At 51.1% G+C, this 26,670-nt stretch overlaps 11 protein-coding genes across 11 annotated transcripts; 4 read left to right on the forward strand and 7 right to left on the reverse strand.

Annotated features, from left to right (window-relative positions):
- Window positions 1–397: 397 nt before the first annotated feature.
- Window positions 398–2,302, forward strand: LTR84_013144 (uncharacterized protein; the record flags this gene model as incomplete). The annotated part of the gene is made up of 1 exon (XM_064856649.1): window positions 398–2,302. The coding sequence occupies one exon, from the start codon at window positions 398–400 to the stop codon at window positions 2,300–2,302; it is 1,905 nt and encodes a 634-aa protein (XP_064707825.1).
- Window positions 2,303–3,050: 748 nt separating this feature from the next.
- LTR84_013145 (uncharacterized protein) lies at window positions 3,051–3,641 on the reverse strand (the record flags this gene model as incomplete). Its single annotated transcript, XM_064856650.1, has 1 exon — window positions 3,051–3,641. One exon carries the CDS (start codon window positions 3,639–3,641, stop codon window positions 3,051–3,053), a length of 591 nt encoding a protein of 196 aa, XP_064707826.1.
- Window positions 3,642–4,969: 1,328 nt separating this feature from the next.
- Window positions 4,970–7,127, forward strand: LTR84_013146 (uncharacterized protein; the record flags this gene model as incomplete). Its single annotated transcript, XM_064856651.1, has 13 exons — window positions 4,970–5,120; window positions 5,175–5,297; window positions 5,345–5,460; window positions 5,516–5,622; window positions 5,671–5,687; window positions 5,741–5,927; window positions 5,975–6,058; window positions 6,109–6,233; window positions 6,283–6,333; window positions 6,380–6,462; window positions 6,512–6,689; window positions 6,751–6,851; window positions 6,906–7,127. The coding sequence occupies 13 exons, from the start codon at window positions 4,970–4,972 to the stop codon at window positions 7,125–7,127; spliced, it is 1,545 nt and encodes a 514-aa protein (XP_064707827.1).
- Window positions 7,128–7,660: 533 nt separating this feature from the next.
- LTR84_013147 (uncharacterized protein) lies at window positions 7,661–8,971 on the forward strand (the record flags this gene model as incomplete). Its single annotated transcript, XM_064856652.1, has 1 exon — window positions 7,661–8,971. One exon carries the CDS (start codon window positions 7,661–7,663, stop codon window positions 8,969–8,971), a length of 1,311 nt encoding a protein of 436 aa, XP_064707828.1.
- Window positions 8,972–9,405: 434 nt separating this feature from the next.
- LTR84_013148 (uncharacterized protein) lies at window positions 9,406–10,953 on the reverse strand (the record flags this gene model as incomplete). Its single annotated transcript, XM_064856653.1, has 1 exon — window positions 9,406–10,953. One exon carries the CDS (start codon window positions 10,951–10,953, stop codon window positions 9,406–9,408), a length of 1,548 nt encoding a protein of 515 aa, XP_064707829.1.
- A 1,133-nt stretch (window positions 10,954–12,086) lies between these two features.
- On the reverse strand, window positions 12,087–13,647 carry LTR84_013149 (uncharacterized protein; the record flags this gene model as incomplete). Its single annotated transcript, XM_064856654.1, has 3 exons — window positions 12,087–12,694; window positions 12,731–12,984; window positions 13,034–13,647. The coding sequence occupies 3 exons, from the start codon at window positions 13,645–13,647 to the stop codon at window positions 12,087–12,089; spliced, it is 1,476 nt and encodes a 491-aa protein (XP_064707830.1).
- A 950-nt stretch (window positions 13,648–14,597) lies between these two features.
- On the forward strand, window positions 14,598–16,666 carry LTR84_013150 (uncharacterized protein; the record flags this gene model as incomplete). The annotated part of the gene is made up of 2 exons (XM_064856655.1): window positions 14,598–14,619; window positions 14,673–16,666. 2 exons carry the CDS (start codon window positions 14,598–14,600, stop codon window positions 16,664–16,666), a joined length of 2,016 nt encoding a protein of 671 aa, XP_064707831.1.
- A 982-nt stretch (window positions 16,667–17,648) lies between these two features.
- Window positions 17,649–18,632, reverse strand: LTR84_013151 (uncharacterized protein; the record flags this gene model as incomplete). Its single annotated transcript, XM_064856656.1, has 1 exon — window positions 17,649–18,632. The coding sequence occupies one exon, from the start codon at window positions 18,630–18,632 to the stop codon at window positions 17,649–17,651; it is 984 nt and encodes a 327-aa protein (XP_064707832.1).
- Window positions 18,633–19,515: 883 nt separating this feature from the next.
- On the reverse strand, window positions 19,516–21,921 carry LTR84_013152 (uncharacterized protein; the record flags this gene model as incomplete). The annotated part of the gene is made up of 4 exons (XM_064856657.1): window positions 19,516–19,589; window positions 19,672–21,255; window positions 21,315–21,851; window positions 21,915–21,921. 4 exons carry the CDS (start codon window positions 21,919–21,921, stop codon window positions 19,516–19,518), a joined length of 2,202 nt encoding a protein of 733 aa, XP_064707833.1.
- Window positions 21,922–22,957: 1,036 nt separating this feature from the next.
- On the reverse strand, window positions 22,958–24,180 carry RHP51 (RecA recombinase Rhp51; the record flags this gene model as incomplete). Its single annotated transcript, XM_064856658.1, has 4 exons — window positions 22,958–23,772; window positions 23,828–23,895; window positions 23,953–24,032; window positions 24,088–24,180. 4 exons carry the CDS (start codon window positions 24,178–24,180, stop codon window positions 22,958–22,960), a joined length of 1,056 nt encoding a protein of 351 aa, XP_064707834.1.
- Window positions 24,181–24,840: 660 nt separating this feature from the next.
- Window positions 24,841–26,517, reverse strand: LTR84_013154 (uncharacterized protein; the record flags this gene model as incomplete). Its single annotated transcript, XM_064856659.1, has 1 exon — window positions 24,841–26,517. One exon carries the CDS (start codon window positions 26,515–26,517, stop codon window positions 24,841–24,843), a length of 1,677 nt encoding a protein of 558 aa, XP_064707835.1.
- Window positions 26,518–26,670: the final 153 nt, after the last annotated feature.

A 26,670-nucleotide genomic window follows, 5' to 3' on the forward strand; every position in this document is an offset into this window, starting at 1 on the left:
ATCTGATCCGGAACAGCGACGTACGTCAATGTCTCTGTCCCACCCTTTCACACCCCCACCAAACTTGAAAGACAAACTTCCGAAATCGGGCATTCAGTCCCTCGGAGAAGCCCAATGTCGGCCGTCCATTAATAATTTTCAGATTGACAATCGTTATAGACTCAGATCCATCAAGCAGTCACACTCTCTATCTCGCTGTCCGCTCTTTGGTTTTCATCTTCTTGTTCAATCTGCTTCCATCTCATGATCAATCCGGAAAACGCTGATTCCCTAGCCGCCAACTGAAATTTCAAACAACCTCAAGCACCGCACTGCTATCGCCACCACTCCCTCCCACGCCGGCCTCCTCGCGTGGTTGAGCGAACCCCAGGCGATTTCATAAGTCACGACAGCGATCATGAGCGCCATTCTATCGGCCGACGACCTCAACGACTTCATCTCACCCGGCGTCGCATGCATCAAGCCTGTTGAAACACTCGCACCAAGCGCAGACAACTCCAATCCTTACGAAGTCACCACTGAAGACAAGGTGCAGGCCTCGAATCCTGCCCCGGCCTCCATCTCTCTCACCGATTGTCTCGCTTGCTCCGGCTGCGTTACTTCAGCGGAAGCCGTTCTCGTGTCATTACAGTCACACACCGAAGTCCTAAACACTCTCGATTCATATCCGCCACTGGACGTGCGGCGGCGTCTGGGTGATCTACAGAATGGGCTGACCAACGGAGCACTCTCGCAGTCATCAACACCACAGGATGCGAAGATATTTGTTGCCAGCGTAAGCCCGCAGGTCCGGGCGAGTCTCGCAGCGACATATGGAATTTCCGAGAGAAAAGCTGGGTTCATGATCGAACAGTTCCTGAGTGGTTCACAAGGGCTGCGGATAGGCGGCCAGCATAACGGCGGCTTCTCCTATGTGGTCGATACCAATCAGATGCGCGAGGCATGTCTCGTGCTTGGAGCGGAAGAGGTGGCAGAGTCCCTGGCGAGCAAGTCCAAGCCCCAACCCATCCTCACCTCTGCCTGTCCAGGCTGGATCTGCTACGCGGAGAAGACACATCCCCATATTCTCCCACATCTGTCCGCTCTGAAGTCTCCGCAGGCCATGTCCGGAACACTGTTGAAATCGGTCCTCAGCAAGACATTGAACATCCACCCCTCACAGATCTGGCATCTGGCTATCATGCCTTGCTTTGACAAGAAGCTCGAGGCCAGCAGAGAAGAATTAACAGATCGGTGGTGGCGGTCGGCCGATCAGGATCCAGCGAACTCCAACACGTCGCCCGTACGTGACGTCGACTGTGTCATCACATCCCGAGAACTCCTTACGCTGGCCTCGGTCCGAGGAGTCCAGCTCTCCAGCCTCCCACTCAAACCTCTCTCACGCTCCGACCGCACACCCTTTCCCGACTCAAGCATATCCGAGTTCCTCTTCCCCATCTCCTCACAACACAAGGCCACACAACTTTCTCTACCCTCAAACCCCGCGGTAGAAACAGCAGCCGGCACGTCAGGGGGCTATCTGTACCACATTCTGGCGACCGAGCAAGCTAAGCACCCGGGCAGCACGATCAGCGTGCAACGCGGCCGCAACGCCGACGTCATTGAATACAGCCTCCTCCCGGCATCAACACCACCCTCACTCTCTACGAAACCCATCATGAAATGCGCCCGCTATTACGGCTTCCGCAACATCCAAAATCTAGTGCGCAAGCTCAAGCCGGCACGTCAATCGAAACTCCCCGGCGCGGCTCGGCGCACCGCGACGGCCAACGGCATCGGTGCAGGTGGGAGCGAGTACGCGTACGTCGAGGTCATGGCGTGTCCCGGCGGCTGCACGAACGGGGGCGGGCAGATCAAAGTCGAAGACGTGGTTGACACTCTACCGGTCACACGAGGCGAAGCGGTGACAGTCGTGAACGGGACGGCAACTCCGCAGGGCCAGAAGGAGTGGTTGCGGAGGGTTGACGAGGCGTATTTCTCGGCAGATTCAGACGAGGACCACGACGAAGGAGAAAACGGGTACAATAACCACGAGAACGGCGATGTGCCCATGACGAACGGGCATGCAGATCCATCATCGAAGCACTCTCCGACCGTCATCAACAACATCAATGTAACGAGAGTCCAAGACCTCCTTGCGCATTGGCCCGCCATCGTGCAGGTGCCGCTGCAGACCCTGGCGTACACGAGCTACCGCTACGTGGACAGCGATGTCGGCAAGGCCAGTAAAGCCAAGGTCAAGACGCTCAATGACACGGAGAGGATCGCGCAGATTGCGGGTCTGAGCGGCGGCGGTTGGTGAGCGAGTGTAGTCTGGATATTTGACGACGACGATGATGATATTGTATAGATCATGGCTTGGGAGGCGTTGGCAAATGGTCCTTTTTTCTTGTTTACATGGGGAATGTTCGAGAGACCACGGGTACGGGACCGGACATGGGTATGGGTTCTCTACATGGCAATGACGGGCATTATTCTGGAAACTATGCATGAACGACGGTGAATTATGATGAGACAGTATGATATGCATATATGGGATGACCACTCTCTCAAGGTCGGAGTCAATTATGTGGAACATTGGATACAATTATACAATAGAGGTGATGCATATTTTGGTAGTTTGTCTACACACCCACCGGCCAAATTACCCAATATATTATTCTAATGCAAACCCTGGGTTCTTTATATGGCACGGTGGTTCGGTGATTCGCTTTTGGAGTGGTGTGTTAGTTACAATAGGTAGGCCAAAGCTCTATTCCAGGCAGGCTCTCTAAAGGCGCTTGTCGTGCCTCTTCCCATGGTTGTGGAAAAGGTCTTTATATAATTACATGCTTTCGGGTTATTGGCCAGGGACGTCAGAGCGAACCCTCTTCATATGTGGTCCTGGCTGCCGGCTAAGCAGCTAATGATGGCGGTAATGTGCCAGGTGGCGAAGGCGGCGAAGGTGGTGGAAAGGGTACCGAGTGAAGTTCTTCGCACCGATCCCCACGAACCGGTCGCATGAGCATTATCTTCGGTGGACAGTATCCGAACAGCAGGGCCACTCGAGATCACTTCTCTCCTTCCCGCCATTTATCGAGGGCGTCCTGCCATTTCCCACCAACACCCTCACATCTATCGGTGACAATGCCCCACGTCCGGCTGCGTATTATCGATTCCACAGCGTTCTCGTTCCTCAGAAGCGCAGCCAATTGCTCCGTCCGGGCCTCTCGAGGAAAGAACCGTGCAGAGTAGGGGTCTAAGCGTTCGTCCACCACGCGATCGGCGTCCTTCTTGTTCTGCACTTCCCGCTCAATCAGATCCGGGTCCTCAGGGTCCGGACTCGTGGCGACAGCTGTACAGTAGGCGATGACTGAGCTGCGGGATTGCCATGACGGGAACAGCACTGATGATATGAATGCTTTGGATGTCTCGTGCGGGATGGGCGCCTTGGTTAGTGATGATGGGAGGGAGGGGTTGCGGATGGATGTTGAGGCTGGGTCGAAAGGAGAGGTTGTGGAGGGCGTCAACAGCGCATTGAGATTTGTGGAAATGGTGTCGTCGATGCTGGCTCGAGAAAGACGTAGGAAATCTCGCACCACCCTCGTGTTGAAGCAAAATTGTGGCGTCAGTTGTGAAGGTGTGGCCGTCGGCTTGGACATAATCAGTTGCCTCGGCTTTGGAGTCGGCAGAGGTGAAGGCCAAGAGGAGACCGGTGAGGATGGTGCGACTGGTAGCCGAGCTGGTACGGTCTCAACTTGGGAGGATGAAGTGAGTGGAGGGGTGGTGGTGGTGGTGGTGGTGGGTGGCGATATCCAGAACCACGCCAGCTTGTCGGATCTTGATGGGCAATTGAGGGTTGCTAGACGTCGGATCGCTGATTGTTGGGAAAAATTTGGTAGATGAACGCTGACAAAGAAATAAACAAGACTAAAAGTACAACGATGCTCCGTCGAGTAGTCTTGGGCTCGCGTTCGACTCGGAAGCTGTCAGTAGTAGCAGTGTCAAACTCCGTTGCGATGTCAGTCCAGAGAATCCTGGGACTAATCGATAAGGCAAGAACCGCCAAGAAATTGCGGCTCCATCCACTTTGAGGAAAAGGTTCACGCTGCCGTGTTTAATGCCCATGATGTTTCCATTATGGAGAGTCTACCCAAAAAGCAGCGTCACTTATAAACCGCCGTCTTAGTCGTCCAGGTACCGTTGCTCTCCGAAGGCGCTAACTTGGGTACATGGGTACTTCTGCCTACTCATACGATTCTCGAGTCTTGTCTGATATCCCGAATCTCGGGGATGTTATATACCTGCTGATCTATTTATGTCCCGCGAGACGATGGTGGATCAGGAGGACGAGCACACCATCCTGCTCCGGCGGAAAATATCAATCTCAATCACAGACCCATACTCCACAATCGCCCTGGACATGGACCTGCCTCACGACACGTGCGTATCCCAATCTTCGGTGTCACGCAAGCTGCTGTTGTCGAATGAGCAGCCGGCCTGAGAGCTCAGAATGCAAGCAGAAGCAAAATGTTCGAACTCCACGTTTCTTGTCCCTGCCAGTTGTGGAGGTGATTCCACCAGTTCGAACGGCTGCCTCCGTCACGATTGGCCTCCAATCAATGTTCGATTGAGGCCTCGATGTTGATTACCGAGACAGAATTTTGAAAACACGGTCTGCAAGCGAGTCGAGATATTCCACATCTGCTATCTGCAAAAATCAAGTTGCCATCATTCGTTCACTTTGAGGTGGTGTGAATATTAGCAATGTTTAGTCTGGACTAGCACGCTAAACCGTCTGATTAACGCCATTCAAAGGCCGCCACTTCGCGATGTCGCCATTTACCCTGATAAAGGCAACACCGACCCAACATACTGCCAAGTCTATACCCAATGATAAGTGACTTTCCGAAAATGATTTATAGACTATTTCAGATCCAAGTGGGAGACAAGATGTCGGGATTGAATTTTATTCTCGAGCGCTGCAAAGATGTCGTTCCCACAAGAAAAGTCTCTCAAGACTCTCGTCGTTGGCGAAGTCGGTGGTGAAGTTCCACTAAGTTCAGCATCTATCCAGAAGGAAACGGAGAGCCAAGAATATACCAAGCCCAAGAGAACTTGGAGGTCCGCCATCTGGTCCAGTAAGCTCTCCTGGCAGTTCTACCAAGAAAAAGCCAAACAACTGACTTCTATAGCCCTCGATGTCTCCAAGGAGGAAGCACGTTTCCTCACGAAGCTTGACTTGACGCTTATCTCGTCCGCAGCTCTGGGGGTCATGTGTCGCTACCTCGACCAGGTTAACATCAATAACGCTTTCAGTATGTGGCCTTCACGTCAGTCTGAGACATGCTAAGACTCTATACAGACAGTGGCATGAAAGAAGATCTTGCAATGTACGGTCGAGAGCTCAATTATGCAAACGCCATTTGGAGTGCTGCATATGTGTTTGGCCAGATCCCTTCCAATCTACTCCTGACTAGGGTGAGTAACTACCAGTATCCGACATACGATGTACTTCATACTGATAGAATACCAGGTCAATGCGCCACTCTATATTGCATTCCTTGAGTTGTCTTGGACAGTTTTCACCTTTGCCACGGCCGGTGTCAAGGACATCAAAACGCTCTACGTTTTTCGGTTCTTGTAGGTCTTCCTTCTTCTATATTCTGATAATTACTAACCTCGTCAAAGTGTTGGTCTATTCGAAGGTATGAGCTCACGTCAGTTTCTGTACAGTGTAACTTCAGCTCACCCTGTCTAGCTGGCCACTTCCCTGCCGTGATGTATGTGTGTTCTAGCTATTACAAACCTCACGAGTTAGCCCGCCGAAACACATTGATTCAAATCTCCACTGGAATCGGGCCATTCTTTTCAGGTTTTCTTATGGCTGCCGTCTTTGCCGGACTTGATGGAGTCAGCGGCCTTGCTGGATGGAGATGGATGTACATGTATGTACCCCTGACATATGCATGTTGATCTCAACTGACAAGAGCAGCATCTGCGGTGTTATCTCGTTTCCTTGCGCCGTCTGGACTGCCGTCGCGATGCCTCAACTTCCTGCTAGAGCTAAGCCCAATTGGTATATCCCTCATGTCTCGATATAATCACAGAAAACTAATACCTCATCAGGATTTTCACTCAGGCGGAAATTGATCTGGCTCGAGCAAGGATGCCTTCGGAAAGGAAGCTTCTCACTGGCTTGTTCAAATGGAAAGATATCAAGCGATGGCATACAACATGGCATGCTTTCCTCTGTGAGCAATTTATCATTCGCTATTTGACAAGATGCTGACCTTCATAAAGTTCCTTTGTTGTTTGCATTTATGGCCCAATTTGGTCAATCAGGCCAATCGAGTAAGTAGTCTCCGGCCTTAAGCATTGACGAAGCTGACAATAGTAGTGATTTTCTGGGTCAAGAGCTACAACGTCAAAGGAAAGCCCATGATATTTACAGTCCCTGAGATCAACATTATTCCCCTGGGTGTAAGTTCTGTTTTGCTTGAGTCGGGAAGAATTTACTCACCTTCACTAGATTAACGTGGTTACTATTGTTGCCACTCTTATCAATGCTTGGATCTCGGACAGCTTGCCTGGCGCTCTCAGGTGGCCTGGGATGCTATTTGCAAGTGTGATGGCCATCATCTTTCCGATCGCCCTTGCCGCGACGCCCGTCCATCCCCATCATAGAGCGAGTCGCTGGGTAATTTACTGTGAGACGCGAGCCTGCCTGAAAACGTCGCTGGGACCGAGTGCTGACTGTCTTTTCCCCAGACCTTACGTCTCTATCTGGAACAGCTGCAGGGCTTACCTGGACCTGGGTCAACGAGGTTAATAGACATGACCCCGAGAAGCGGGCATACGTCTCTGCATTGGTTGGTGGCCACATTCGCTTGACTCTGGGCGATATACTAATATTCGTGTACTAGATGAATGCTTTCGCTTACATTTTCACCGCCTGGGTTCCTATCTTCACCTTTCCAGCCAACAAGCAGCCGTATATCGTGGCCGGTAATTATATCACAGCCGGATTCGGAGCTTGTGCCGTTGCGATCGTCCTTGTCATGCGACACCTATATAATCGAGATCTTGAGAGGGAGAAGCAGCAACAAGTATCCGAGAGTGCACTCGAACACAGCGACTCGTTTTAATACGGTCACATATGTGGGGGTTCAGAGAGAACATGCGTAAAATGGGAAGAGTGGCTTGAGGAGACTCGGAAGCGAGTGGTGATGGAGGTAGACTTTGGCTAGATACCGCTGTAGCAGACACCTACACTGAATAATCCACAATTATCTACCAAAGAATGTCAAATTCAAAACTACAAAATGTTGTGATGGGTACCCAGAACCTAGGTAGGCAAAGGTTGTCGAGATGGTCACCCTGGATTTGACGCTAGCTCCATTACAAGTCCGGTCTGCCTAAAAGATCACGTCATAGATCCGAATTAAGACCACTTTACGCGTCGATACGCGTTCCAGCCTACCTAGGTAAGCAACCAGGCAGCTTCAACCATCAGGAGAACATCAACTTTGTGACCCAATTCACACTCTTGTCCAGCGCTCCATTGCTTATTGTGGTCTGCTATAATTCACAAATATCGGAATACTCGGTGCACGCACTGCTCCTCTTTATTCACCAGGTCCCTCACAACTCAGTAGCTGTCACACATACTCCACTCAACATGCCTGAAATCGCCGAAGTAGCACGGACAGTTCACTTCATCCGCAAACTACTCGTCGGTAAGACGATCGTCAAGGTTGTCGCTAACGATGACGCCAATGTCTACGGCAAAGTGGGAACCTCATCCACCGAGTTCAAGAAACATATGACTGGCAAGAAGGTGGTCGACGCCGGCCAGCAGGGCAAATATTTTTGGATCATCATGTCAAGTACACCTCACCCGGTCATGCATTTCGGGATGAGCGGATGGCTCAAGTTTAGATCGGAGCATACGTACTACTACCAGCCGAAGAAGGGTGAGAAGGAAGAGGAGTGGCCGCCCAAGTTCATGAAATTCCTTCTCGAGGCTGAACCCAAAGATGGCGAAGAATCGATTGAGGCAGCATTCGTCGACATGAGACGCTTTGCTAGAATACGACTGGTCGATTGCCCTGCCGCTGAAATCCGAAACAACACACCTTTGAAAGAAAATGGACCGGATCCTGTGATCGATAAAGATGTTGTGACGGTTGAGTGGCTGAAAGAAAAATGCGGCGCTAAGAAAGTGCCTATCAAGGCTATGCTACTCGATCAGGCCAACATCAGTGGCATTGGCAACTGGGTCGGTGATGAGGTCATGTACAATGCAAAGATACATCCCGAGCAATATGCCAACACCCTTTCCGATGATCAGATCAAACAGCTGCACACATCCATTCACTATGTTTGCAGCACCGCAGTCGACCTTCTCGCAGACTCGGACAAGTTTCCAGAAGACTGGTTGTTCAAGTACAGATGGGGCAAGGGAAAGAAAGGAAGCCCGAATACCATGCCAAGCGGAGAAAAGATCGCATTTCTGACTGTTGGAGGTCGCACCAGTGCCGTTGTACCTTCAGTGCAGAAGAAGACTGGCCCTGTTGCGAAAGATATAAGCGATGGAGAAGGCACCAGAGACGAAAAGGTCAAGAAACTAAATGGCAAGAAGAGGAAGGTCGAGACCGAGGATGAAGATGAAGAAGAGGTCAAGCCCAAGAAGACCACTGCTCGAACAAAGAAAGCTGCGGTCAAGGAGGAGGAAGAGGAAGTCAAGTCAAAGAAAACTACCGCTCGAAGCAAGAAAGGCGCTTTAAAGGGGGAGGTTGAGGAAGAGGAAGATGTCAAGCCAAAGGTCAATGGAGGTTCAAAGCGAGCGAAGACCACAGGCAGCGCTAAAAAGGATGCGAAAGGTGCAAAAGATGAAGTCACCAAGAAGAAGTCAGCAACCACAAAAGCTGCAGTCAAACCGGAGGAAGATACTGGCAGAAGACGGTCTGGTCGATTGACTAAGAATTGATCGAAGTAGATCGAAGCGTGTACAATACAATGTGATCTGGTGCTGCAGGCATCAATAGTGCGTTCTTGTCTACCTATGTAGGATCTCTATGTTACACATTAAGCCGTATGGCCATAACAAAGTCGTAGAAATACAGGTGAAAAAGGTTAAGAAAGATGACAATAAGCCTGTCACCGTTTGAACAGTAGTATTTGGGCGACTGCCCGAGGCCCTCTCCCAAAATTTGCACCTGCGTACTCCCATGGTTGCAGCGAACTCCGTTACCGACCGACAACCTCCCCAACCGTGATCTCATTTTGTGATGACAGGAAGACGTGGTTTGCAATGACCCAAGCGGTGATGGATCTGCTGAACAGCTCACTCGGCAGCGAAGAAGGCCATGCCTGAACAGATGGAACTTCTCGAAGAGACAGCATCCGTTTGGATCTGACAACTCACGCCGCCGCCGTCTGAACGCTGGTGGCGTCTTTGTTAGCCGTCGGCTCAGCACCGGCGACAACACCAGAGTCTCCAGAAGCGCGGCCTTCCTCGTCACCGGGCTTTTCATCTTCGCTCGCAACCAGACCGATCTCGGCTTTGTCCAGCGCCCGTCTGAACGATGGGATGACGTTGGTGGCGACCGGGTAGGTGAAGACGAGGAAGAAGCATACGGTCGTGAGCCACCAGGCGTTGGAAATGCGGACCGACTCGACAAGCTGAGCCATCAACGGTGGCTGCAGGGCACCGCCGGAGATGCTGACGATCATGAGCGTCTCGCACGTCGGAGTCCACTCGTCGTGACCGGCGGTGGCGCTCTCAAAGACCATTGGGAACGACGGTGCCTCGAAGAACATGACCATGACGGCGACGACGATGGCCGGTGTGCCGGTGACGGCCGTGCCCGCTGCGGTGGTGGCGACTGCGCCGGCGATGAAACAGGCGAGGACGTACCGGGGCTTGAAGACCTTGGGGCAGGTGACCAGACCAGCGGCGGCGAAGCGGCCCATGACAAAGGCGATCTGCGCGAATGACATGCACACCGCGGCCCACTTGTCGCTGGCACAGGCGTTGATCTTCATGTGCTCGATAAAGAACTGCGCGAACGTGACCTGGCATCCGAGGTTGACGAAATTGGCGGCCACTCCCCACCAGATGCGAGCGTACCGAGCAGAGACAAGAGGGTGCTTCCAGAGTCTCCAGCCGCAGGCGGTGGGAGGCGAGGCGGGGACCTCGACTTCTGGAACCCAGTTGGTGCGGAAGAAGATGATGGCAACAGCGGCCATCAGGGCGAAGATACAGCCTCCAAGAGCACGGTAGAAGGTGATGACGGAACCAAGGTTGGCACAGCTTGCGCCTTCGGTGCTGGTGGGCATCAAACATTTTCCAGGGCGGAGTGGGTTGTCAGCGGGCTTCTGGCCCGAGGTGTCCGGGTTGAAGACGAATGCGTTGGCGAGGAAGGGAGCGACGACGGTACCGATGCCAGCCCATGCCTGGGCGATCAAGATGCGCAGAGTGGCCTGCGTACGTGGACCACAGTTGACAGCGTAGGGGTTCGCTGAGCGTTCCAGAACCGAGACACCGAGACCGATGACAAACATGGCGGCGACCATGCCGACAAGGCTGCATGATTGTGCGCCAAGAGACATGAACAGGTCACCGAGAGCCAGACCGAAGAGACCGAGAACCATTGTGACTCGATAGCCACACTTCTTGACCATGGGACCTCCGATGAGGAGGGCCCCGGGGATGTATGCCGTGTAGTAACCGGCGGCGAGGATCGCGGCCTTCTCACGGTCAATGCCCATTGCCACTTTGACGTGGTAATTCATGATGTCGAGGAGGCCATAGGCCAACCCCCACATGCAGAACAATGACAACGAGGTGATTGCAATAGGGAGGACGGTCTCCCGCTTGCGAAGGTCACGCTTTGGGCGTCCATACTGGACGTCCAAGCGCTTGATGCCCTCTAGGAGGGCAGCGAAGGAAAGGGGGAAAGACACCATTGTTTCGTGTCGAATGAAGAGAATGTATGATTATGAGACAGGTTGTGGTATCTAGATGTTAGAAAGAGGTTTGCATTTGCACTGGGATACACGTTATCTTTATAGAAAAGTTAGGGACCGAGAAAGGCAACCTTTTGCTTGCTCAAAACTCTCAATATTGAATAGAGTTCGCTAGATATAGGAGGACCTCCCGTCTGAATCTATGGTTAGCCAGTCAGTTTGACACAGGAGCACTTCAAAGACAAGGTCAAATTATCAAATTCTTGACCAGGTTCCATTTCGACCATACTCATCCACAAAAGTCGGAGAATGTGTGAGGACCTAAAAACAAAATCTCGTCATGGCCTATTAAACGCCAATATCAGACCCGATAGTGTGGTAAGTTCGACCTCTCCAGCCGAAGATGAACCTTATAGTCCAGAAGTTCAGCCCAAGTCGAGTATGCCTGGTCCGCTTGTTGAGATGCCAGTTCGTAGTTGGAACGTCAGGGTTGAATGGCTTCAAAACAGCAGCTGAGTTTTTGGTCGCCTAGGGGAGGGAAGCCTTGTAGATCTTTTTATGAAGGTTGTGACTTTGGCTCCCAACCCACAAGTGATGCTATGGCAGAAAAGAATCTGCCCCATTTCTCCAGCTTCTCCATACACTCAACAATTTAGGTTGAGGGACTGCCTCAGGTTGATTGTGCGCATTCGCAGCTGGTTCGCCTGGACGCCTTGGGGGATCGGCTTTCTTCCACAAGCACACTGTGCGCAGCAAGAATCACCATAACAAATGTGCGATTAGCACGACAGTAACAATATTCTGTCCAGCTTCTTGTGCTTCCCTGCAATCGCAAAGCAACTTATGTTCACGTAACAAATGCTGCTGCTCCGGTTCTTGCAGGGAGGAATTATTTCAAAAACCATCCATCGTCGTAAGTGAATCTGAATGTTCCTCTGTTTGGTGGCCCACCGTTGAAGTGTTGGCAATGTCGCCCCTGCAGCGCTGTGTCCATCCCAGACTGGAGAATTGGCGACGAGAGCCTCCCCCATACCACCAGGTATCACCTGCCACGAATGGTAATTGTCGCGCATGTCCCTTGGGCTTCTCAACCCCAATCCTGACTTTATGACCAAGGGAATCTGATCCTCGGCCTAATGAGTTCCTGCATTTCTGGGCATCGTTCTTGTGCTATCAGGCATATTGAATTGGCTTTTCATCCGCAATCTTTCGCCATATTTGACGAAGATAATAGGGACCACAAAAAATAGAGTGGCTACGCTGGCTAGAACCGATCCAGCCAGATTGTTTCCTAAACCAACGAACAACTGATCCGTGAAAAGTGGAAAAGCCGCGCTCAAAAATGCTCTCAAAAGTGAAAGACTTGTGAAAGCAGATGCTGCATAATTCGGGTAACTGTCTGCCAGGTATCCTCCCAGCACTGTGTCGAACTCGTTGGTTGCGTACCCAAGTGGAACGAGAGATATGGCAGATACAATCCACGGGACGCTCTTCATCTTGGGCGGGATAGACCAAGCAAACCACCAGAGGCTGATGGCTAGAAGTGGCGCAGCAATGATGAAACCAATGAGCTTGTCCTCGGGCTTGAGTGGCAGGCTGGCACGTCGGCGTCGTCGCGCGACCAAGCGATCATAAAAGCGAGTTAGGACACTTGATATCAGTCCAAGTGCAATAAAGAGGAGAATGAGCATTGATTGGCGCATGCTTAGCCCGAAGTCGTCATAAACGATTGGGATCGCTTCTGTAAAGAGTTAAACCAAAGCAAAGACAATTGAACTCAGGGTGGCCGTCAAAGATACAATTGGCTCGGTGAAGAGTAATATCCATGGTCGAACCAAGGCGACCTGGACGAACTCTTGGAAGGAAGGTTGTCTAGCAGCTTTTGAGACCTGGTAATGTTGATGTGGGTTCAACTTCTGTAGCTGAGCCACTTGTTTGCTGAGCAAAAGGCCTTGCCGGCTTTCGCGAATACTGAACAGCATTACTGAGACAATTGCAAGTATTATTGCCGCGATGTGAAAAATCCATCTCCTGCAGTTGGTTAGACCAGGCACGTCGAGAAGTAATAAGCACAACTTACCAGCCAAGTACCATTGCCACATATGCAGCATATATAGGACCAAATATCAAACTGCAGTTCACAGTGACATTCCAGATAAAAAATATCCATATCCTAGCTTCTGAGTCATAGAGATCTTCGATACTTCCAGAGACAATGACTTTTGGGATGCTGGAAAGAACACCAGAAAGGAAGCGGCCGACAATGGCAGCCGTAGCATTCGGAGCTACGCCAACAAGAACGCAAGAGCCGCTGTACGCGAAAGATGAGATGATGTAGAGCCATCTGCGGCCGAAAGCTTCGGAAAAAGGTGAAAAGACGAGCCCGCCAAGACCCTGGCCTATAAGATATATCGAGGTAAAACCAAAGAGTGATTGGGTGTGGCTGATATGAAGCTCTTCCTTCGCAAATTCGGCGGCTGGAGTTCCGGCAGCACTAATTGCAGTCGTGATAAAATCGAGTAGAAAGCCGAGGTTATAGGCTTTTCTCCTTGCTAGCCAATTCCTGGGTTTCACATTGCTGTGCTCAGTGAAATCGACAAAGCCGTCAGAGTCGACTACCAGGTCATAGAGGAGTGGGTCCTTTTCGGAGTTGGATATGCCTGGGTTGAGCGGTGCATTTTCTGTGGACGCCATGATAAGCCGAACTTCAGTTATGCCCGAATCAAGAATACTTTTATATTGCAAGCAGGTTTGTCAGCTTATATAACCGTGAAAATAGACCGTCGAGAAAAGTAGAGGTGGCTGAGACCATGGCAGTGAGACGAGTTCGGACTGAATACGGTACATTTGTATGCTGTAATCCCCTGCCAGTTTCAGCCCTATGAGGCTACGCAGCTCATATTAGTATTCCAGATTAGGGTTCAAACTGCGAGCTACACAAATCCCCCCTCCAAGGTCAAACTTCTGACGGGGATCCAGAAACACGATTGCCTGACGACAGGTTGCAATGACTGCTCGGTCAAAACTCACTGGCCAATATCTTGAATGAAATTGTAGCTTGAAATCTTACCTAGCGACGAGGCTCAGCTCAACACTACCCGACAAACCCATGATTGATCGCACTGTATCGCATCATCAATAAAATGGCAGACCCTTTGCGGTTTGTCATGCCCCGTGATTGAGACTGGACAGCATCTCAGGCAGTGTCTAGGAAGTGCAGGCAATTCGCGGTACGGAGGGGTGGGGGAGAATGTCAGCACCAGTCGTGGCTGCGTTCCAAACCTCGTTACTGAGCAAGTCCTCAACAACGGACGGGCAAGCCCACGGGGTTTGATGGCCAGCCATTTGCAGGATTGTTCCAACGAAGATGATCAATAGTGTTCCGCAGTCTGCACGAGTAGGATCAAAGAGCAACTAAAGGACTTTAGGGAGGTGTTGATAGCCAGTATCTGGCTGAGGCGACGCTAAGGGTCGGAGCTTCGGAATAAGTATTCATCCGCAACGCCTTGGCAGATGTTGGAGAAAATCGAAAAAAGTTTTGGGACCAAGGCATTTGGGATTTGCTCCGCATTCTGGGTATCAATCACATAGGTGCTTCTCAAAAACCTCGAATAGTCTACCAAACACCTAGTGCGCTGACCAAGATGGGAGACAAGAAGCGCAAGGGTACGTGTGAATCTATGGACACTCGCACGAATATCAACACTGACCATTCACAGCCACGGCCGTGTCAAATGACATTCCGGAGAAGAAGAGCAAAAAGTCCAAAGTTGCCAACGATGGAGATGTCTCAAAGACAGAGGTGACAAAGAAGGTCAAGAAGTCGGAGAAAAAGTCAAAGGACACCGTTGTATCTGTCGACCAAGCTGTCGGCGCTCCTGCTTCAAAGAAATCCCGCAAGCAGGCCGCAGATTTCATGAGTGAAGATGAACAAACTCCAGCCGCTCAGCCTGAAGAATCTGCACCCAACACATCTGCCAACGACAAGGCTGCCAACGAGTCGTCAGTCCCTAGTCCCAAGAAGTCCAAGAAGTCCAAGAAGAGCAAGAAAGGACAAACCGAGGATCTTTTGTCTGCAGATGGTGTTAATGGAGTTGTTGAACACGCAGGACATGAAGAGCTCGAGACCGCTACATCCCATAAACCCACTTCTTCGTCAATGCAAGCCGAGGCCGAGCGAACATTGGACCATGAAATGGAAGACGACTTTGGTGTGGGCTCTGATGGAGAACAAGCCGAAACTCCGGTGGAGGAAATCGAGGCCGATGACAACGCATCCGCCCTTCTTGCTGGTTTCGACAGTGACGGCGAGGATGAAGATGAGGACACGGATCTCGACACTTCCTCTAACCTCAAGTTGAGTAAGAAGAAGAGTAAAGAGGTTCAGAAGAAATTGGCACAAGCACAAAAGTCAGGCAACAAAGAGGGCCCTGGCACTGTCTATGTTGGTCGCATCCCGCACGGCTTCTACGAGAAAGAAATGCGCGAGTACTTTTCCCAATTTGGTGATATTACTAAGCTGAGACTATCGAGAAACAAGCACACTGGTGCGTCGAAACACTTTGCTTTCATCGAATTTTCTTCGACAGAAGTCGCCAAGATTGTCGCAGAGACCATGGATAACTATCTCCTGTTTGGCCACATTCTCAAGTGCAAGTATGCTCTGCCCGACTCCCTACATCCAGATACGTGGAAAGGTGCCGATAAGAAATTCAGAAAGATCCCTCACGAGAAACTCGAACGTGAGAGACTTGCTGCACCAAAGACTGAGCAGCAATGGGACAAGAAAGCTGAGAGAGAGCAGAAGAAGCGCAACAAGAAAGCACGGCAACTTGAAGCCCTTGGTATCGAATTGCCTGCATCCAAGTTGACTAACGCATCTGAGGCTCTAAAGCAGCAACAATTGGAGAAAGCCGAGAAAGCAAGTCTCGCTCAGATTGAAGATGCCAAAGAAGCCGAAGCTGGTCCTACCGGAGCTATCAAGGCTGTGAATGGTGTGCCAAAAGACGAAGTTGCAATCAAGGAGACAAAGGAAGCGGAGGCCACAGACGAGTCAGAGAAGAAGAAATCTAAGACCAAGGGGAGTAAAAAGACCAAGGCCACTGTCCCAGAAGCAACTGCTGAGGCTTCAACCGCAGTGACCGAAGAGAAGGCCGCTGAACCTGAACCAGCCGGAGAACTAGAGAAGCAGAAGTCCAAGTCAAAGAAGAGCAAGAAGACGAAGGCAACTATTCCTGAAGCAGTTATTGAAACTTCAACCGGCATCACTGAAGAGAAGGCTGCCGAACCCGAACCTGCCATTGCTGAAGCTGCTGAAGAACCAGAGAACAAGAAATCCAAGTCGAAGAAGAGCAAGAAAATCAAGACAGCCCCTGACGCAGGGGCCGAGATTTCGGAGAAAGCTGCTGACGATCAGGCTGCTAAAGAACAACTCGCAGCTGAACTCGAAAGCAGCGAGAATGCCGGCATCAACCCCGCAGATGATTTCATCCCTCTCGCATCCGAAGAAGACAATGAAGCCTCCAACAGCACTAATGCCAAAGCCGCAGCCGCACTTTCCAAGGCCAAGGCCAAAGCCACCCGTCAAGCAAAGAAAAAAGTAGAGAAGGCCGAGAAGAAGGCAAAGAAAGACCACAAGCAGGCCAAGGCCGGTAGCGGTGGATTCGTGCGAGGAGCGGCTCCAGTGACGAGAGCGAGTTCGGGCGGTGCTTAGGAGCCACTTCCTCCGAAATTCCCTGCCTTTCGCCAGAATGACAAGCTGCAGAAGCGTCACGATCCCAAGCAGGCCAATAATAAAGGTGTTGCAGGCCCTCACAGTGGCTTTCGCTCCCTGCCTCCAGGCAAGGGCGCAAATCCCGGTGGTGCTTGGAAAAAGCGTCCGGCGCTTACTGGACGGCCTGAGGGAAAGCGAACTACTTTCGATGACTGAGCTGGAGCTGGTGGAAGCGATGAGCTTTCCTGATGGATGAGATGATATGTCATGTGAACATTCTCTCTGTTGCGCAAGCCACAACTTTCTCAAGACTACGGTGTTCGGAGGAGGGGGAGCTGGACACGGGCGTACGACCAGAGTGGCTCGGCTTCGCGAGAAGGAGTCCGCACGCGCACAAAAAGGATAATCTCGAGTGCTGGGTAGCTATTGCGGCATATCACTTCCTATCGCTCAAGAAGGAACCGCTAAAAAGCAGATGTTGCTATTGCTAGACTATAGCCATGAGAGGCAAGAATGCTTTCCACTTTTGTGTTTCATGCTCACGTAAAAGTTCATCGAATCACATCCCTAACCTTGCCATCATCTCCGTGGCTCCATGCACACCAGAGATGCTCACATCGACATGTCTTCCCCCACAACCACCCTCGTCGTCAAATGTCGTGCCCAGCATCTCCTCACAAACCCATCTGACAGTCCGTGTATGTAGACTCCCTTTTCCCCCGCCATCCACGGCTGCTCTGGTTCCCTTCCCCTTGCCATTCGCACCTAGCTGTTCCCGACCGGTCTGGACCACGGTCGTACCCCGCGCAAGTGCCTGAAACACGACGATCTGATCCTCGGCATACTCATCGACACATCCGCCCTTGCGACACTCGGCGACGAGTTCGCGCGCCACGGTGCCCACCACCTGCGCGATGATCTGTCTCCGCTCGCTGTCGTTGCTGATTTTTCGGCCTGTGCTGAGGCAGTCACGACCGAGTCTTTAGCCGTTGCTTGTGTGCGCTACCAGGAGGACGTAGAGTCTTCGTTCGTCGCCTGATGATGCAGTGGATGATGGGTGCGTGGTTATGGGTAGATCTGCAGGAAATGCCCCAGTCGAGCCGAGTGTCAATAGAGCGAGCGGTAGTTGGGTTTCTAGCATCGAATATGTCTCTTGGCTTCCGGCGACGATTGTCATCTCGATTCTTGTAATGTCACCGCGGTCGGTGAGTGTGAAAGGCGGTAGGGAGAAGGCGTCTTGCCGCTCCACGCTGCTATCAACATCACCTTTGTTCCCGCCTTTGACCACAAGCTCGACCTCTCCGATCGCCGGAGCACTTCCAGCCCATCCTCTCTGGAGGACATTGACTTCGAACCGGGGAAGACCAATCCTCTCGCAGAGCGGTATGAAAACTTGCTGCACGTATTCGCTGGACGGCGACTTCGGGACATTCGTGCCTCCCCTCAGTACAATCCGAAAAGCCGCATTCGCATCAATTTTGCCCCTTGAGTCGCTCTCGGGTAGATTGAACACAATGTAGGGAAAGATAACCTGCCAGATCAACCAGACACTTCCGGGGTTCTTCAGCGCGATACCCTCGACCTCTTCACTCGACGATTGCAAAGGGCGAGGCTTCCTGCTCCTCTTGGGGCGGATCACCACCTCCGTTTCGCCGACGCCCGCACCGTCCACATCCGCTGAACACTTCTCGGCTAACCAATTTACAGCAGCAAGGTGACTTTCCTTCAGACCTCCTCCGGGCCTTAGACTCTCCCTGGCGTCATGGCCTCTGCCCTTCTTTCCTTGCTCCCCGTGCGCTCTGCCCAAGGATTGTCTCTGTGTGCCTCCTCCTCGGCGGGCTTTGGCGGAGCGGTTCGCGCGGATATTGGTAATGCGGACGGGGATGTTGCAGATGGCTGAGAGCGATAAGGCCACGCGGACGAGTTGGCCGCCCCCTTCGAGCGTCGACCCGTCCAGTGTCAGCATTGTTATTAACAATAGTCTAGCAAACTCGGGATTCAGTAAGGTGGGAAAGTTCTAGTAGAAGATTTGGAGTCTGAACAGCCGAGTTACAAGGTCTGAGGGTGTGTGCGTAGATTGGGTGTGTATGTACCTCAGAAGAGGCCCTCACTTTCTCATATTCTTGATTTGTTGGTGCGACGGTCACTCGCTTCTCTCAAGCTAGAATGACTACTGTCGTCCTTTCCGAATTTAATCCATGGATCCACTTATTTACAGTGTTTCAAAGGCAACCCTCTGTGAGCCGGAGAGAGTATGACTCCCAGCTGAGATTCGGGCTTTTCATATGACTCTGACCGAATCTAAAGCACGTGTATTGGGACGGGGGCAGTGTACATCCACTACGGTGTCCTGTCTCCGCAAGGCTGGGGGATGCGGATGAGTCAAACATGTTATCAAGTCTTGGCATCTCCTTGTGGCCGCTAGAGGGACTGCAGCAACGTAGATGCCTCAGGCCGCACGTGGCGTTGCTATCTTGAAACGCGATGCAAATGGGTATCCGATTGAGTTTTTACAACTAAGCAATAAGTAGTAATAATAAAACCATGAAGGGAACAACGTCTTCGACGCCCGTGCTTTTCTCCTTCCTTCCGCTTTCCTGTTGGCGCGCGTACCTTCGCTCACTCCCGTCGCTTTCAACACTATCTCGAACGTTGAGGACTATTCTGCTCCTCTCCGGAACTGACCTGCCTCTCAATCTACACGAACTAGTGATGTCTGGTTTTCCGGTGCATTATGTCGACTTCGAAAAACTCCGGACATTTACCGAAACTGTGTGGGGTTTTTGATACATTCGCTGGAGCAATAACAAAATTGCAGGTCAGGACACGACACAACAATTCACTGGGTACTAAGCAGCGGAATTGGGTGTATGACCTCGATCTGTGGTGACTCCCGTTTGCTGGACAACGGTCAATTTGGGTACTGGATGGTAAACAGTCAGTTTCCTTGTCTTATCACTCAACACATTGGTGCTGTGGGAAAGGGACGTGGTGGTCGGACTTACTGCTCATGCCATAACCTTGAGTCTGACCTGTTCGGTCGCTATTGTCGATCTCGACCCTGATCGAGACGTTTAAGCCACCCTTGAGCGGGCCTTCGCTGCTGACACCGTCTGCAGCCGGATGTTTTGTGCCTGCACCTTCTTCACCAATATGCAAAGGGCTGTGGCCATCTACGCCTTTGACCTTGGGTCGCTGCTTATCTGTTTCTCCTGTCTCGTTCATAACTGCATCACCATTGACTCCATTAGGTGGAAGATTATCATTAGGCCTGTTGTCCGGAATTTCTGTTATACATGCATAATTTCTGCTGGGCATGGTGACAAGATTGAATTCGGCACTCTTCATCTGGCCGCCGGGTTGCTCATTGAACATGGTCATAAGGGTTTCATCCGTATTACCGTCTCTAAGGTGATGGATTTTGTTGCGCCTTGCAAGAAGATTTGCAACCGCTTTGGGAGGTGGCTTGTTTGTGATAGCCGATGAAATGATGTTGGGCATGTATCGGGGATCTTCAAGGGGATCCATGTTGTCCGCAGGATTTGAGTAGAAGCGACCCAAGGCAGCCAGATGAACATCACCTCCAAGGATGGTGATGCGGACAGAAAATTCAGCTGCAAGGTGTTGGAGTCGGACAATCAGATCTCTTCGCTCATTCTTATGATGCTTAGCGGTGTAATGGTCGTCCAAATCGTCCAAAAGATCGACGGAACCATCAAACTGATTGAAAAAGCTTCCCGCAACACCGAAACGTTTGTTGAGGAGTCGGATGGGCGCGATAAATGGCGAAGAAAGGATGTTTTCAAGCCATGCCAGCCGTGGATATGCGATAGGAACGCCCAGAAGGAGTATGAGATGATTGATCTCTCCTTGTGCAGCTTTGAACTCATTGCGTAATCTGTTGAAGATGAGATCATAAGTATCCGGGTAATTGACCTGCTTTCGCGTGCGCTCAGTTCTAGCGTCAATACCGCAGAAGGCGATACGCTTTCCTAGCCGCATGTAAAGGTTTCGAGAACGCTCTTCAACATAAGGCCCAGGTCGTTTTCCAACAATCCAGCTGGGGTCATCCGCTGGTCTCTTGTAGACAAAGGTATCCTTCAATTGTCGAGGGTCTGCTCCAGCAGTGCCATTAGCGTCTGCCTCCATTGTGGCCGGGACATCAGTAGTGAACGTGGACAAAGGAGGAGCCGTATGGTGCTGGAAAAGGCAATAGTATTTGAAGCTAACGCCACCAATCCCTCTGAAGACGGCACACTTCATGAAGTGATCGGTGTAAGAGCCAAACCCATCAATGATGTCGTGATCATCCCAGATATTGATCTGAGGAATGCTCGCATTGGCGCTCGCAAAAGGCTCGGTGCTATACCATCGGATATAGTTTGCAAAATAGAACTCGTCACAGCGGCTGCGCATGTCGTTGTCGAACGGGTAATGCTGTCGCTTTCTCGGGTTCTTGATCGCAGTCCATTCCTTGAGAGGGCCCTTGACCCGAATGTTGTCATTGTAGATCTGGTCACCTCCACCAATCATGACATGGAAGTGTCGCTTCTGGTGGGTTCTTAGAACATCGTTCCAGAGTGCCGGACCTATAAACATCACTTTAGCAGCCATTCTGGGATCGAAGCAATGCCAGACGTCGACTTACCGGACCAAAAGTCTTCATCTGTGCCAACCGAGAAGCCATTGCAACTGTGGAACATTATTCTGAACGACTCGGTGGACGCCGGAACGACGAACTCTCTCGAGGGTGCTTTGTTGGTCAGCTCCGAGAAGAAGCGTATGCTTTCAAATGTATATTGCCATTTTGCCTCCACCTCCACCAGTGGAAGTTGAAGTGAAAACCGCCAGAACGCTTTGTTAGGATCCGCATAGAGCTTCAATCCCTCCACCTTTTGAGCAGGATAGTTCTTGTTAAGTTGTGTAGCTCCGTCCAGTGCGCCCAATGGCTGTAGAGTGAGATAGGGCAGCTGCTGGCCAGGTTTTGTGACCAGGAGGACGGAGCCATGCCAGAAGACTTCGGAACCGTCTTGACTCATGCGCTGGTAATTTAGGAGAGGACCGCAGAGGACTTCGAGTTCGCCGCTAGTGCTGATGATTTGAGGGCCTTCTCCATGATGGTTTTGACCATCCACAACGTGGTGGAAGCCCTCTGGCAAGTCCTGCCTCTGAGGTTGTTCTGTTGCTGCAGTTCACGTTAGCGAATAGGACCGAGCAATGTTGCGTCTTGCGCTCTGTCGTCGCGTACCCGACATTGCCCACAGGCTCTGGACGGTTCTCGAGCTCGATTAAACTCAGGCCAGCTATTCAAGGCGAGGGAGGTGGAAACAAGTGAGGCTCGAGGGCGACGCGCCGGCTGTAAACACCAACAATGGCCGAACCACGGACGGCCAGTTAAGGAATGAAAGCGATTAAAGTATTCAGCGCAGTAGGCAGAACAAGGAAGAAGAGAGTGAAAGTGGCAGGAGGGTCTGCTGGAGATAGAATGCGAATTGAATAAGCCCGTGCCCAAGGCTAGCGGACATGAAAGCTACCAGGGCTGGAGGGAAGTGGATGTTTGGGTAACAACAGAGACCAAGTTGTGGAGAGAGGCCTGAAATCTAAGGCTGACATGCCCAGGTGATCTAGTACCCGTAATTTAATAATGATCACTGCAGGTTACGATCACCAGATGGACACCAACTTGAGAAGATGATGACCTGAGCCAAGCGTGGATAACACGCGTTCGATCGAAGCAGCCCTAGGAAGTATTGACTGCGAACCCCCATTAGGATTGGGGGGAATCAAGAAGGATGCATGTATCTTTTCCTCCTCCTTCAAGGTTCCGACTACGAGGTCCACCCGATGGTTCTACTCCGTGGTTCTCTTACTTCCTGGCTCCTGAAGTCCTGCATTCTTTGCAAGGATCGACCAAGGTCAGAGCCAATCTTGAATTGTCACTTCCAGGTTTCAGAACGGAGGCTGCAATGGGCTCTAATCCCATTGGGTTCAGCCACAGTCAGCGGGGTTCCGCCACAGTATTTAAGTGTCGATCATGTTTAAGTGGTGCCCGTGCCGAGGACTCCGAGTCAGATCTCATCGTCATCATCATTGTAGTCCGGTCTCTGACTCTGTGTCCGCTTGTAGCTGGGAGCTTGTGTGCCACACTCACTTTTATGATCCCTCCACTGCATCACTCCTTCCACTGCCAACCGCCATACCCAGACAAAATACTAGAAACCCACGCGCCGATGCTATGCATAATCATCACATGTTCAATCGAGCCCAGCTGGTGTGGAGATTTCCCCAGAATTACTCTTTCTCCTTGTCATCCTTGGGCTGTGGATCACCAATACCATGCTCATAGATCGCAAACAGAGTATCGCTCTCCGGCAGACATGGACTGTCGTAGATTTTGCAGATTCTCGTCTCGGCACGGCCCTTCTTCAAACTCAGTCGCGTCGTGCTGGCATGAGCAATGATGTTGCCACCGATAGGTTTCTTCGGGTCTGGATTGAACATGGCGCTTGGACCGCCGTCAACCTGTGCAACAACCTGGTTCGTGATGACTACCGCAATTCCGAACTCGTCTGCCAGTCTCTGAAGCATGCGTAGAAACTTGGCCATGTGTGATTGGCGTGATGATAATTCTCCTCGTCCATTGTAATCCGTTCGGTAAAGCGAGGTGGCCGAGTCGACGATTAGTAGCGAAAATCGTGTCTCACACATCATTTGTGATGCTTGCTGTAGTAGTTGCAGTTGATGTTCCGAGTTGTAGGCTCGCGCGTACGCCACATTGTCCAACACCTCTTCACCCTCCAATCCATATCGATTGGCCACGGAGAGAAGCCGGACAGGTCGGAACGTCCCCTCGGTGTCAATGTACAAGCATTTGCCTTCACCGCCTCCCATGTCGAAGGGTAGTTGACAAGTTACGGCCATGGTGTGACAGATCTGACTCTTGCCCGTCCTGAACTCTCCAAAGATCTCAGTTATGGAGCCCGTCTCGATGCCACCGCCAAGTAGTCGATCGAGATTCTTCGATCCCGTGGTGATGGAGATGAGGTCGCTTCTTCGGGCATGCATTTCGGTAGCCGTGGTAAAACCCATGGGGACGAGTTTCATAGCTTATCTGGTGTTAGCCACTGCTTAGTCCATCTCGAAATGATCGGAATTGCTCACCTTCAGCCAGTAGTTTGGTTGCTTTGGCTTCCGATATGCCCTTGATCTGCTCCAACGCACGCCGTGGGCTGCAGCGTGAATGTCAGTCAGTCATGTGAATTCATTTGCAAGTCTCGTCTTCTTACGTGAAAGCAACTGACTCCACAGTATTGTAACCGCCTTCGATCACCAGTTTGATATCTCGATCTGTCAAACCTGCAATGCCCTATTCGAGCGTGAGTTGAGTTGATGTCATTCTAGAGTAGGAAGCAAGGACTCACCACAAGCTGTGCAATTGGAAGCGGTGCTCCGGGGCCGCCAGCCACATCTTCATATTCATCCTGCGGAGTATCGGTGGTGTCTATTTGAGTCATGGTTGACGATGTGTATAGTTGTGCGAGGTAACGCAGAAGGGAGAGAGTGCAGCTGGGATCGGAATGCGAAGACTGATTATATCGAAGCACGAAATTACTGTCGAAGTCGATCGAAGGAACAAACAGAGGAGACCATCAGGCAGAGTGGCGGAAGGATGTTGCGTTCGAACGCGCACCTCGACGCGTTTCTGTTCAACGCGTCACGACCGCACGTGACCGAGCTAAGGATCCTGTTGCCCTCAGCTTCTACATTGCTGCTACTGCCGGACTCTTGTTCACTTGTCAATCAAGGAGCTTTTGATGGATCACATTCATTTCAATTGTCTTGAGACTAGCAATAGACCGCTGACTTTTCGAGTTGTACACTCTTAGCCGCCTGCATTATATCGATCATGTTCCAAAAATATCTCTGCGGTCCCAGTTTTCATCATGGCACTATTGTACAATTACTCGTCAACCCCAAGTCCAGTTCATGTGAGATCCCCCAAACCCGAGCAATAAAAGAAAACTCCGTTGCTGATCATATATGGCCATATGGTCATGCTCCCCAAAATGTGCACTTTTTCGCGTCCGGCTGCCATGATTGTACCGCCATATCCCATATTCGCATTCTAGCTTCCCTGTCCAGAAAATTCAATGCCTGCTAATAAACCATTGATTTTAGTCTATCACCCTGACGACGTAGTCCATGAAACCCGGGTCTTCAAGTAGCCTGTCCATATCCGGGACCGTCATTTGTATCACCACCTCCAGGTAGTCTTTCCTGCCGTCGAAAGGAAGTACGATGCAAGAGCCTGGATCTTTAGACCATGGCTTGCGTACCCAATCTGGCCGACCAAGTCCGAGATCAAACGTTGCCTCGTAACAATCCAATTTCTCCCAGCTTGTCACGTACATGTCTGCCCCGTAGGCACGATCCATGTTACTGGCTTGAAGATCTCTCACATCGTTGGTCGACTCCGGGTAGCGAGCCAAAGCAATGGCCTGTCGGATATATGGTTCGTCGACGGCGTTGATCGCCCGCCGTATCTCAATTGCTGTTTGAATCATCGCTGGGGGACTCGTGTTCGTCAGATGGTCGATAGATAATTGAGCTGTTGCAAAGTCGATCGCTGTGCCAAAGTATGATTCAGGTAATGGATTCTCCAGCTTTCCACGAATGTTGATAGGAATGAGCAGCTTGGAAATCGCAATGGCTTCCTTGTTCTCGAGGGATGGAACCCTGGCCTTCACCATACTATGCCAGAGGAGCGCTTGCAGTGCGTCATTTTGTGTGATAAAACTGCTATCAGCTTGCGTCTCAAGTAATGTTTTTAACTCTGTAAGTTTTTCCAATGAAAAGGCGACAACACAGCCGCGGCCTTGCACTCGGATGGGCTCCGGCTCTTCCGGATGTGCCTTGACCTTCTTGCATTTCAAAGACCGATTGTTGATTTGGTTGGGGAAGCTGAAGGAGAGCTGCTTCCTATGGATGCTCTTGAGGTTTGCAAACTCTCTCAGCCTCACTGATAGAGACGAAGTTGGCTCTCGATCTCCCAGATATCTGTCAAATGCACCCTCATCCGTTAGGATACTGCCGGATATCAATAGGCCGGCACCTGTTCCATCAGAGACACAATGGTGAAGGTACAGGCTAACGATGATTCCACCATCAATCACATTGGCCTGCATACGAAACACTGGTGCCGCCTCCTCATCAGCAGATTCCGCCAATGCCGATACCAGGTCAGGTTTCATAACGCTTGGAGGCAGACCTGCTTGATCCAGCTGATCATAAGTGAAAGGGACCTCATGGTGTGTCAAATGACGAACGCTAACAGCTGGATATTCGAGGAAATCTCTATCGGAAAAGCGAACTTCCACGGCTCCAACCCGCTTGCTTTTGGCGGGCATGATGTAGCCTGAAAGATACGGTTTGGCGTCCACAGTTCTCCGAACAAAGTTGTTAAGTCGACGTACAATGTCAGGGAGCATAGAGGGGTCGGGCATGCGATACGCAAGACATATACGTATATATGACCGAGGCATACAGTGTTCGATGGCGGATAGATGGATTTTGTGATGAGAATCGGTTTCGGAATCGCCTTCATCACAAGTATCGACTGAAGGACCCTCTAGAGAATCTGCATGCAGCGTTTCTGAACCGGAACGTGCAAAGTCATCGTTGTGGTTTGGTTCAGAATCGACCAGGCCGTTCTGTTCGTCCGAGGTATGAGATGATGGAATGGAGAGGCGAGCACTAGCAGGGCTAGCAGAGAAGGGCGAGTCGCTGGATAGAGCGGACATCGGAGCGTCTCCTAAGACGGCAATGTCTTGATCCGAATCAGCTTTGAGCATTTGAGCACCTCAGAATGGTGATTACCGAGATGTGAGTCCTTTGAGAGGATCGAATCGATGATAGGAAAGCAGGTGCTCCTCTTGTTTATGAGAATTGGCCAATATGGGTTATGAACATTATGGTTGAGCACGAGCATGGTGAAAGATGCTTTT

Source organism: Exophiala bonariae (assembly GCF_035927105.1).
Source record: "Exophiala bonariae strain CCFEE 5792 chromosome Unknown scaffold_9, whole genome shotgun sequence".
NCBI lineage: Eukaryota > Fungi > Ascomycota > Eurotiomycetes > Chaetothyriales > Herpotrichiellaceae > Exophiala > Exophiala bonariae.